Raw genomic sequence first — 13,492 nt, 5'->3', positions numbered from 1 at the left:
ATCCTGCAGTGAAAACCCAATATACAATGAATCTAAGAACCATTACGTTTTTCCATTATTGTTGCAGTTATGTTCAGATAATGTACCCCTCAAATTAAAATACTACAAGACCTTTTTTGCGAGGAGTAAATCCTGCAGGAGTTGCTACCTATCAGGGCAGTGACATCCATATGCAATAAATTATACATATAATGGCATCTACTGTATGTGTGTTATATCTATGGCACAGATTTGGCAGTGACCGCCCTATCCAACCTTCCTGCTACAATTCTGTGATATCCCATCAGCCTTGCAGAGCATCATGGGTTGGTGGAGAAAAAAGTAATCTAAGCCAGCCACATGGTGAATTTTCAGGAAAAATTTAGGGAAACAAGATAACAAATGAACCCAGAAAGTTTGCTGTGTAAAACAGTTGGGAAACTTTTGCTGATTAACACTAATGAAGATGACAAATCAGTTACAGAAAAGTGGTTATTCAAGTAATACAAAATATGTTATTTGAATGTAAACATGAAATAAGTGTAACTGTGATCACTTGACTTATGTTGCTAAACTTGTTAGACTTTATTGCTGTTTTTCTTGATCTGTCAGACTCAATCTTGTAACTAATAATATATCACATATTGTTTTTAATTTGAAAATGAAATTAAATTTAGTGAAAGTACACCCACCACTCTAACAGAGGCGATTCTAGGGACTTTGGGGATTCAATGAAAAAAAATCACTCTTCCTTGAGTTTTGACATAGGTCAAATTTATTAACATTACTTTAGTGCAAATTTTAAAATGATAAGATCAACAGGGAAATTTTAATAAAATTCCTTTATTTTAATTTTGTGAAAAACAAATTATATAAATTAAACACTACTATGTATAGATCATTTGTATAGAAAATAGAAAAGCAATAAAAGTAGAGTACATTTTAAAAATTGTAATTAGTGAGAATGTAAAAAATAATTAAAATAATCCTAAGGAGCATATGGTAATGAAAAATAAATACAAATATTTAATTTGTTAATGTTTAAGAAAAGTAGCAAAAAAGCACATAATAGGCATTTCTTTTAAAAAATGTACATAAAGGTATTACTGTAAGTTTCAAAATCGCTGTCTGTGGGGAGTAGCTACAGCAAATGCATTCAGTATGTCCTCCAGGTCCAAATACCTTCAGAAATTGCACTCTTTTGAAATCAGAACTAGGGCAGAGATCTTCTCCTGATAAATGATAGATCTCAAGTAACACTTAATCTACTTTAATGATGAAATATTTCTCTCACCAGAGGCAACAGTGATAGGAAAAGTCAGGACTGTTGAGGGACTACATTTTGACTTCTTAGTCCCCATCTCACTGTTACTCGCCTTGTGGCTGAATTTGTGGTGCTGATTTTGGCTGCACATTGACTAAAGTGGGACCAAAAGGGGCTAATGGAAGCCGAATCAGAAATAGCCAAATTTTGTAAACAAACAGTGTCAGTCCAATTTTTTCTTCCAGACATGTACACCTTTTTAATGATTTATTAAAACTGTGCTGTTAAAATTTAGCATTACTAAAAAAGTAATGTTCATAACAAACCTTCTCACAAAGGAAATGGGGCTTCTCTTTGGGAGGTTTTGGATTGTGCCATTGTGTGTTGATACTATGCTTAAAGGGAGGGTTACCACAGATTTATCGTTGCATTGTGTACCTACAGTATGTAAATGGACAACCACAGGGGTCCATTCCCAGTTTGGGGCTCCAGGAAATTGCTTGCCTTGCCTGTCCTGTCATTATGCCTTTGTTTCCCAATGATAAAGTGCAGCATATGAGGGGGTCTTAAGCGATAACTGGAATCTGTACCTGGCACGCAATCTAGACTTCGCTCCAAATTTTTCCGCTAGGTATTGCATACTTATTATTCTTTGGCAGTCTGCCAAGTGGCGTTGCTCTGTATTGTTCGTAGAGCATTCTGTGTCGGTTTTTCTTGGTGCTTATTAAACGTGTGATTTTTCTGATGGGTGATCATAAAGAACAGCAAGTCTACGTTACATTTTGTTTTCTGTTAGGAAAAACAGCTGCTAAAACAGTAGTAATACTCGAAACTACTTTTAAAGAGGAAACTTTAGATAAAACACAGGTCTACGAGTGGTTTTTGCATTTCAAACGAGGGTAGATGTCACTTGAAGACCAACCAATATCTGGCCGACCTGCCACAATTAGGAATGACGAAAATCTTGAAAAAGTTGGCAATACAATTTACGAAGATCGTCGTTGGACTATTGAAGAGATTTCTGAATTGACTTGTGTGTCTTGGAGTTCTTGCCACCTTCCCTACTCGTTTGATCTTGCTCCGTGTGACTTTTTCTTGTTCTTGCATATGGCAAAAAGAACTCAAATGAAAGTGTTTTTGTACCATGGAGGAAGTCAAAGAAAAATTGCTACAGGCATTGGACAACATTCCTCTTTAGTAATTTCAAAAATGTTTCCATCAGTGGGAAAACCATTGGGACAAGTGCTTTCATTCACATGGAGAGTACTTTGATGGAGACTCAGTAAGTAAAAATTATTAAAACAATTTTTTTCAATTCCGGTTATTTTTGGGTTCCCCCTCGTACGTGTGCAAAGCATGTTTATGTCAGTATAATGAAGATTAGGTATAAACCCCAGCCCTCCCACAAGTATTGCCCAGCAGAAGTACCAACATTAGCTTTAGATTATCACTATTCAACCAGCCTCAGAATAAATTCAGATCAAAGCCATGCTTCTTTTTCTTGTTGAAGACATAAATACGACTTCAATTCTATTGTATATATGTTATATGGTAAACAACTATTAAGTGACTTTATTTTCTGTTGAAAGCAATTTCTTCAAGGACAAATCATTAAGCCTCGATGATAATAAATTGCCATGTGAAAGCTCTTGTTCTTGGATACTTTTCTGTGGTGGAAAATTGCAGTTAAATGAATGTTCAAGCAATTGGCTAATGATGTTGAAAATGAAGTGGTCTCTTCCTTGATTAGGTAAGCAAATTCCTAATAGAGTGGGATGAAATAACAATACCTTGTTCTCTCCTCTTTCTTTCATCTTGACAGTGAAGCTGCCAGGAAGCAGGACTTACATACACCCACATACTTATGAGGACCCCAATCAAGCAGTCCGAGATTTTGCTAAAGAAATTGATGCATCATGCATTCGGATTGAGAGAGTAATAGGAGCAGGTAATGGGCAAAATGGATGTGGGGAGGGGTGGCTTGATTTTGTTTCTTGACATCTTTCACACTGCATATCCCTACCCTTTACATGGTAAAATTAAATTAAATATTGTAGTAACATTTTACTGCACCACCCTGAAGTCAACCTAGCTTTATTGCTTTGCTAATGCACATTTTAGTTTATCTTCTTGAACTTTTATCCTTATGTTGATGGAAAAAGTAAGAAAGTTTATGCTTCATATTCCTGAAATTCATTGAATGTGAACAGTAGATTGTGAAAGAGAGCCAAAAAAAATGAAAGTAAAACTTCGGCCAGAATACAGCCATAACTGATTAGGCATTCATTCTTGTTGTACAAGTGACTTTGAATGTTTAAAGATAATCTCAAGTGTTATTATTAACAAAACCCATGCCCTCTACCTGTCTTGTGCTTGCCTGCTGTCATACCTCATGCTGCCATTACACATTATACTCACTGCCTGCTGTAATCTCCTTCTGCACTGATTTCTATAGGGTTAGTCTGAAGTTGCCTTCTCATTTTCTTTCTTTGTATTTCCACACTTCTAAATATAAGAACGTTAGTGATTGCTTCCTAGGTAGTCTTCTTGTTGCCAGTTTGTTCACTTTTATTAAATTTCTACTTTTTTTCATGACCGCAAACACAATGTCCTACACATTAGCATTCTGCTCATAGATTTTAATCAGCAGACATAGCAGGTTGAAATTAGTCAGTTGTAGCTGAATGAAACATTTAAAATATGACTTGACTCAGTGGTAAAAATCCTTGCATTAGCATAGCAATTAAAAGTTAAAGGTGTATGTTGGCATTAAATACATGTTGTGGATAAATCGTTATCGAATACATACATAAAAACTGCAATGCATACACTTTTTCATATTCCTAAAGTACATATTACATATACAAGGTCAGGATATTCACGTTTTGAGTACTGATCATGGAGATATTCCAGGAAAAAGATACCGTGACTTTAAAACTTTTTTAATAACTCCTACTATCTGATATCCTGTTATTGAAAAAAGTAAACCTGCTTCTATGTATATGTAATTAATTTTTTATTGAATCTATGTAAGAAACAAATTTGATGTACCAAAGATATCAATGTAATTATGGAAGATTATTCGTACCAAAATGTATTGCAATCTAACGTGTTAAATTTATTAAAATTGCAATACATATGCAGGTGGGCTATTTAACACTAGAATTCCTGAACTTTACGGAAAAACTTGTTATCCCAGCCCACCTTAAGACACTGGTGGAGAGGTGTGAAAGTATTTTTGTTTTATAAATGCGTCGATCAGCACAAGCAGCAAGCAGCTGTCCCATCCCCCGCCTTGACAGAGGTCAGCTCACTGGCAAAAAGGTCACCCAGCTCAAGCCAAGGCTCCTTATCTGCGTGTGGGGTGCCTGGAGTTGTATAGGGTAAATAATACACTATATCGATATTTGGAATACATGCATTTCATGTATGTTCTCTGTCTATAAAAACCAGGGTAAGCATGGGATGAAAGGAAATGCGAGAAATGCAATAAAAACTGAACACATACCTAAAGCAGATGCTTTTTCCATGTTAAATTAATTGGCGAGAATTGTATAATGTGTGAAGACTTTAGTCCAAATATGAAATCAACATGTGCGCTTTTATTCAAGAATATAACCAAAGGAAGAAAAAAAAAAAACATTCGATTTACATGTGGCTGTCAATGAGTTAAAAACTCAAGCTCAAATGTCAATCGACAGGGAGTTTACACGTATTCTTAAATGGAGCAGAGGTTGGAACTGCTGCCTTATAACCCGAAGGTCCCGGGTTCAAAACTGGGCACACTTTTGAGTAGTGAACTGCTATTATTATTACTATTATTTCTACAAAATAATAAAAACATACATTTCATTTGAGTCTGTAACACCTAGTGTAAATTTTAGCTATTAGTAAAAGTTAGCACTTGTTTTTTTATTATTCATTTTTATTCTCTCAGTGACACTCACGTGATACATTGAACTTGCCTCTACCTATTTCAGTTGATGGCATGAATCTAAAAACTATGAAGAAAGCAAGCTCAGTGATGCTAAAAAATGTTTTACTGTATTCAGTAGTTAAAATCACTAGCAACCCACACCTCGAAAATTTAGCAGCACTGCTTAATTTAACATGTATAAAAAGAAAATAACTTTAGACAAGTTAACATGAGATTAAGCTTTTTCAGCAAGACCTAAAACATACTTTTTTCCATTTCATTTAACCACTCCACAATCCACACAGCCTGAATGTTTGTTTGTCACTACAATATAAAAATGTTTAGAAGTGAAATGTCTTTCTCCAACTGTTGACATTTGTCATTTGATTACTTTTAGTTTTGGTACATTTAAAGTGTGGTCTTGAATTGAAATGCAATACACATGGAGCTGCTGCAGAGTGAATTGTAATACACCTGCCTTGTTTTAGTTATAACACACTATCTATGAGCATGAAAGCAATTTGTATTTTAAACTTAAACAAAAATTACATGTCATAGTGTAAAGCAGTCAATCATTTAGTTGATAGGCTTTTAATTATGACATAATAACACCATACTAAACTTAAATAGTCCACTTGCATATGTATTGGATTTCAGTGGTGTTAAAATGTTGAACTGCATTTAATTTTGGCACGCATAATCTTCCATATGTAAGCCTTCAAAGACAATCTATGTGAAATATTTAGTAAACTTAAATATAATTAATGTTTTTTGAAATTGCAAACTTAAGTAACTAAATGTTTTTGGATGCATTACTAATTTCTTACAACTGTAAACTATAATTTAAAAACAAGTAATTAACACATATAATTAAAATAGATTTCCCACTGAGCAAAAGTAGTTATCTTGAGTTGGTGTGCAATGCCATTTTTTCCATCTGCCATGGTGAGTTATAAATGTGAATTTGAGAATCTCACTATTTTGAGTGTGTGTAGATTTAATTGTGGACTCATTTTAAACAGGTGAGTTTGGAGAGGTGTGCAGTGGCCGACTAAAGCTGCCTAGTAAGCGAGAGATTTTTGTGGCCATAAAAAGTCTAAAAGCTGGCTACTCAGAGAAACAAAGAAGAGACTTCTTGAGCGAAGCAAGCATCATGGGACAGTTTGATCATCCCAACATTATCCGGCTGGAGGGAGTTGTCACAAAGTGTAAGTCATTCATTTTTGCTCACATTGCTAGAAAAGGAAGTAGAGTTTCAGATTTGAAATTGTTATTTGATCATTTCTGTTCCAGCCTATTCCAGTGCAGGTTTTGGGTAGTGGGTCAATCAGTTTCAGGGCATACATTATCATGTCAGGGAAATTTAGAGCTGCAGGTCAGACTAAACAATACACCTTGTGATTGTCAGAAAAGGCTGATACAACCCATGGAAAAAAAGGGCAACAGCCACCTAGACAGCCCTCTCATAATATTTGAACCTAGCACACTGAAGCAGTGAGAAGGCACCAGTAACCAATGTGCTTTTGTTAATGTTGTTTTAAATGGTATTAAATAGGATTTTTTTTTTTTGGGTACAACATTAAAAATACAATATGTACAGGTTAGGTTGATTTCCCCTTTAGAGAGAGAGTGTGTGTGTAATCAATCCTTGTAACACATTTAGCACCTGCTTTGTGTAGTGTTGCCAAGATAGGCTCCCACTTCTCAACAATCTGAAATATATTAAGTGAGCTCAGATAATGGGCAAATGTTCAGGCCCTCTTTATCTATACAGACAATGAAAATAATGACAGAGTATTTACCTGAGATAATATGCCAGACATTACTTCTTGTTGAATAATTAATATACTATATATTTTTTTCTTTTCTGTCCACTCTGCCTAGGCTGATAGTCAGTGCTGTGAAACCCCTCTCTCATAAGGCTTATTTAACATACTATTTATAAAAGCTTATCTGTTTTAAATACTGAATAAAAACATATTCATGTGTATTATAGTTTTGCATTAAAACTTGTAGGCTGAGTGTTTAGTAGTTGAAATATTCCTCACAACAAACTTTTTAGTAGAAGTTTGGGGTTATGTTTCTTTACTGTTATTTGCATTAGAATCTATCACATGTTGATTAGATTTATTCTGAATCAGGATTAGGTGAAGCTGCAATTTATGTGTACAATTAATTTTCAACTGATTCATATGTAATAATTATTTATTTAATACAGTGGTGTGAAAAACTATTTGCCCCCTTCCTGATTTCTTATTCTTTTGCATGTTTGTCACACAAAATGTTTCTGATCATCAAACACATTTAACCATTAGTCAAATATAAACACAAGTAAACACAAAATGCAGTTTTTAAATGATGGTTTTTATTATTTAGGGACAAAAAAAAATCCAAACCTACATGGCCCTGTGTGAAAAAGTAATTGCCCCCTGAACCTAATAACTGGCTGGGCCACCCTTAGCAGTAATAACTGCAATCAAGCGTTTGCGATAACTTGCAATGAGTCTTTTACAGCGCTCTGGAGGAATTTTGGCCTACTCATCTTTGCAGAATTGTTGTAATTCAACTTTATTTGAGGGTTTTCTAGCATGAACCGCCTTTTTAAGGTCATGCCATAGCATCTCAATTGGATTCAGGTCAGGACTTTGACTAGGCCACTCCAAAGTCTTCATTTTGTTTTTTTCAGCCATTCAGGGCTGGATTTGCTGGTGTGTTTTGGGTCATTGTCCTGTTGCAGCACCCAAGATCGCTTCAGCTTGAGTTGACGAACAGATGGCCGGACATTCTCCTTCAGGATTTTTTGGTAGACAGTAGAATTCATGGTTCCATCTATCACAGCAAGCCTTCCAGTTCCTGAAGCAGCAAAACAACCCCAGACCATCACACTACCACCACCATATTTTACTGTTGGTATGATGTTCTTTTTCTGAAATGCTGTGTTCCTTTTACGCCAGATGTAACGGACATTTGCCTTCCAAAAAGTTCAACTTTTGTCTCATCAATCCACAAGGTATTTTCCCAAAAGTCTTGGCAATCATTGAGATGTTTATTAGCAAAATTGAGACAAGCCCTAATGTTCTTTTTGCTTAACAGTGGTTTGCGTCTTGGAAATCTGCCATGCAGGCCGTTTTTGCCCAGTCTCTTTCTTATGGTGGAGTCGTGAACACTGACCTTAATTGAGGCAAGTGAGGCCTGCAGTTCTTTAGACGTTGTCCTGGGGTCTTTTGTGACCTCTCGGATGAGTCGTCTCTGCGCTCTTGAGGTAATTTTGGTCGGCCGGCCACTCCTGGGAAGGTTCTCCACTGTTCCATGTTTTTGCCATTTGTGGATAATGGCTCTCACTATGGTTCGCTGGAGTCCCAAAGCTTTTAAAAATGGCTTTATAACCTTTACCAGACTGATAGATCTCAATTACTTCTGTTCTCATTTGTTCCTGAATTTCTTTGGATCTTGGCATGATGTCTAGCTTTTGAGGTGCTTTTGGTCTACTTCTCTGTGTCAGGCAGCTCCTATTTAACTGATTTCTTGATTGAAACAGGTGTGGCAGTAATCGGGCCCGGGGGTGGCTACGGAAATTGAACTCAGGTGTGATACACCACAGTTAGGTTATTTCTTAACAAGGGGGCAATTACTTTTTCACACAGGGCCATGTAGGTTTGGATTTTTTCTCCCTAAATAATAAAAACCATCATTTAAAAACTGCATTTTGTGTTTACTTGTGTTATATTTGACTAATGGTTAAATGTGTTTCATGATCAGAAACATTTTGTGTGACAAACATGCAAAAGAATAAGAAATCAGGAAGGGGGCAAATAGTTTTTCACACCACTGTATATATGATAAAACATTTAAATAATTCTCATGTTGATCTAGGCTGAATAAACCTGACATCAGATGTATCTTTTCTGTGTTCATTTGTCACAAGTTAAGCTGTGTAACTGTGCTGTAATACAGCATTAATATTTGTTATAAATCATGCCAAGCACAGAAAAAACAGCTTTACTTTAGTAACAAAGGTGCCTGCATTATTTGAGTGAAACAGCTAGTTTTGGTCAGAATATACTGTACTTTAATGAATATACAGGAGTGAAAGAAGAAATTAATTGTTCTAATAACTCAAGGCTTGCTCAGGACGCAGTGTGTTGATCATGAAATCTCAAGATAACTGGAGACATTGAAGGGCTGCCTCATCCTTCTTCTGCAAAAGAAAAAAATAGATATATACTGAATAAAATATACAAAAGACAAAGTTAAAGAAACATTTTTCCTGCATGGCCTTAACCAGGTAATGCAGTAAAATATTTGCAAAGAAACAACAAATATTACTACACTCATAAAAAGAGAATTGGATCCCCTGATAGCACACAAATTCACTCATTAGGATAACTGATAACTCTAAAAATAATCAGCAAAAACAGATAATGGTGTAAACAGATGTTTGTGTAGAAAATACACAACATTTGTATTTTTAAACATAGAAACTACTCTGGCCAGTGTTGGCAACCTCATAAATACGTCTACATTGGCATCTATGTTCCCTATTCATCCCACATTATATAAAGCACTGAAGGATTTGATTATTATGCCGAAATAAAAAATATCACCCTATTCAGCAGTTTCCAACTAGAATAGTTGCATTTCAAACAAAGCTATAACCACACCATTAAAGGCAATACTAATATGACTACCTAATATGGCCTAAGAGGCACTTGTAAGACATCACTGAACCCAGAAAAAATACAACGGTGTCCAATGATATAACAAAAAAATTAACAAAATACTACAACTGATAGAACAGTGGTACATACAATGGAACTGACACAATAACACCACATTATTATCTGTGCCTATAAATTATCCATGACACACACTGATCAAAGCAAGGAGCAGTTCCACACTAAAAATCAAAGTTACCATGGAAGGACAGTCTAATTCTTTTCAAAGGCCTCACATGTTGAATGTAATATAAAAGATTATTCAGGGGTAATTTGACATAATTAAATATGTAGGTACAATGCCAACCAGATACTGATGATGTTATTATGTGCTGAAGAAAGATTTCACAACATGAACTTAGTCTTTTAGTAACCAACAAAGTGTGAAATGAAATTGATACTTCCTTAATCTAAAAAATGGCACTTGTTGAAATATGTTACTGTGTGGCAAGATGATACATGCAATATTCTTCACTTTTGTATCCTGCATGGTGTAGACTTCTTGTAAAGTTGTTATGACTGGCCCGAAGTACAAGTGGCATAAAACTAAAACAAGTGCAGAATTTAATATACAAGGCAGTACACACAAAATGTGTGGTGCATGTAAAATAAAAAGAAATGCACACACAATGCAGGAGTGCACAATGTGAGGAGTGAAAGGGTTCAGGTGGAGAAATATTATAATAAGTGAAATACATAAAATATGAGGTGATGCTCACAAAAGTACAAGGGATGGCAGTATTAAGCAAAAGCTGAATTGACTGTATTCAAAAGGTAGGTATGATTAAAAAATGTTTGTTGAAAAGAATTGTCAGTCCTATTCTGTTCTATATAATAAATATGTAGATGCATATTTAATAATCTTATTATACTGTATACCGTTATCAAAGCATACATCACCTCAGGACAGTACCATTTCAAAATTAGGTTTAAGCTCAGTTGGTCCGGTTCTAGCTTAATAAAATGAAACTGCAAAATCTGCCCCATTTTACATTGAATGCATGCACACTAATAAACCAATTAAGATAAATTAACATTGCATAAAAAAAAGAATCTGACAGTTGCTGTAAGTTCAATATTAAGATTTGCCATTTGCAAAATCCAAAGTTCTTCAAGAGCAATGACTCCATCATACTTCTGCTTACATCTCTGCACACAGTCTACAAACAATGACTGTTAAAATAATGAAAATGTGGCCAATGATAACATGTAGCTTATTGCAAAGTCAAATAAGAAGTGCAGTTCAAGCTATGCAACTGCTTTCATCAACACCCAACTGGAAAAGTCATTCATATTGTCAGCTACCTGATAGATCATTTCATTCATCATAGCACTGTGAAAGTGATTTTCACAACCAAGCAGCTAGAAAAGAACTACAAGGAATAACGAAAGTTAATTCAGTTGGTATACTCAACAGCTTTAAAGAATTTTAATGCTTAAAAAAAAGCTGGATAATTATTATGGAATAAGATGACTGAATTCATGATTTGGGACATTTGGTAAAATTCAAACGATTTGTCATCAGTACTACTGTTCTACAGCAAGGTAGGTAAGTTGATCCCAGAAGGACATGAAATACAAAAGCATCCTAGCTGGAGAAAGACTTCTTGCAAAATAGGTAATTACAATGACTTTTTTTATTAATGTGAAACATGAGACTTGCAGAAGTAGCTACTGTATCTTAGTTGATCCAGCATCTAAGTTGTTTAGGTTCATGAGAAACATTATATGCACGATGGTGTTTATGTAGATATGTATAAACAAATTTCCCCAACAAAATTTCCTCAACAAGACCCTGCCCTGCCCTTTCTTATATAGTTCTTCTGTGTTACGAGACCAGTCCAGTCTGTCATTGATATGAACCCTCAAGTATTAGGGCAGTCCATAGAGGCTCTTTGGTGCAGACAAAGTCTATAACCAGTTCCTTGATTTTACTGATATTAAGGTGCAGACAATTCCCTTTGCACTCCTATACTCTGTCTATATATTATATGTACTATCTAAAATATATTAGTAAGCAATTATTAGACTTTCATTACTATATCTCATTTTGACTTTTGGGAAAATATCCAAAAATTAAAGATTTATCATTTTAATTTCACCCTCACATATTAGAGTTTGCTGTTAACCACTGAGAGTTTTATGATTTTGGTTTTGTTTCATGCAAATTTTTTAGCTTTATTCCAGTAATGTTAACATGTCACCAAACTACATAAGCTGATGGAGGTCATACTGGACGCCCACCATGTGACCCAGAAGACCACGGCCTTAATTATGGAGTGATATGACAGCTTCCTCCAACTGAAGACCAAGAATGCACTGACTACAGCTGAGGCATGACTGAGGCACAGAGTGTTTGCTGTGACCATGGCAACTGGAGGGATGGAGCTAGGCTGCCTTTCTTATCCTCGATATGACAAATCCAAAGGCAAAGAAAGACCTCACCTGCTGCAGGAGGAGGTGTAAGCAGGTATTAACAAGGCGAGAACAAGTCTGGCAGTAGGGATGCAGCAGGAAGGAGCTTGGACCAGGTGGGAGAGTGTTTTGGACAAGATCATCTCCTGGTCAGACACCTGACAAGAAGAACCTCAGTGCATCGTGTTCATGATTCAGTCAGTCTGTGATGTCCTACTAAGCCAATCAAACATTTTTGTATAGGGCAAGAGTGATGCACAATATTGTCCTCTTTGTACTGGAAAAGGAACTCTGGAGCACATCTTCAGCAGCTGCCCAAAAGCTCCGGCAAAAGAAAACTATCACTGGCAGTATGATAAAATATTAAAGGAGGTAGCAGAATCCATCTACATGGCTATCAATAATATCAAAAGCTAAGCAAGCTACTATTCATCTCTATCAGAGCAGAAGAAGGAGGCCTAGTCTCAACAGCTTCAAATTTGCAGCTCAAAGTCGAGCTGGGGAATAAGCTGTAGTTCTTAGAAGTAATAGTGACAACAGCGCTGAACCCAGAGATAATCCTACTGTCTGAAGCTTCAAACCAGGTAGTCATGATGGAATTAATAGTGCCCTGGTAAGATAGGAATGATGACACCAATGAGAGGAAAAGGACAAAGAACAAAGAACAGTTGCAAGAATGCCACAGAAAATGATGGAGAGGATGTAACCCCATCCAAGTTGTTGGCTGCTCACTCTGCAAAACGTACACTCTGCTTGGTATCATAGAAGTAACTTAGAGCAGAGACATCAGAGCAGCCACAAAGACTGCAGAAGAAGGCCTCCAGATGGCTATGGATGAAGAGGAATGACACCTGCACTAACTCTGCTGGGCCTGATCAACCCCAGGTGGGTTACCTAAGTGAGGGTGTTTGATATTGAAAAACCCTAAACACCTGATAACCCCAAATAACATAACTGGAAATGTTTCCCAGTGCTTCATTAGTATTCACATCACATTCTGTTGTTGATTTCTCTGTGGGTGTTAACATTTTAGAACTCCTTAAATGGCCACAGCCATATTGTTGTTGGCTGTTATACTGTGTTGATACCATATGATCACCAGCGCTATTTAAAGTCATAGTACATTATTACAGACATCCAAATTTCTGAATATGAAGAGGACAATTTTAGGCATGTTTAGTGTAGATAGGGCTTTGGATTCTT

General features: G+C 36.0%; 1 protein-coding gene across 1 annotated transcript in view; it reads left to right on the top strand.

Annotated features, from left to right (window-relative positions):
- LOC120533809 (ephrin type-A receptor 3-like) overlaps window positions 1-13,492 on the top strand; it is a 486,863-nt gene that overhangs the window by 328,796 nt on the left and 144,575 nt on the right. The window contains exons 10-11 of the mRNA XM_039760793.1: window positions 3,066-3,191; window positions 6,182-6,367. Coding sequence (XP_039616727.1) covers window positions 3,066-3,191; window positions 6,182-6,367 — 312 coding nt within the window. The remainder of the gene's footprint in view (window positions 1-3,065; window positions 3,192-6,181; window positions 6,368-13,492) is intronic.

The sequence above is a fragment of the Polypterus senegalus genome, chromosome 1 (assembly GCF_016835505.1).
Source record: "Polypterus senegalus isolate Bchr_013 chromosome 1, ASM1683550v1, whole genome shotgun sequence".
NCBI lineage: Eukaryota > Metazoa > Chordata > Cladistia > Polypteriformes > Polypteridae > Polypterus > Polypterus senegalus.
This window is presented reverse-complemented; position numbering and strand designations above follow the sequence as displayed.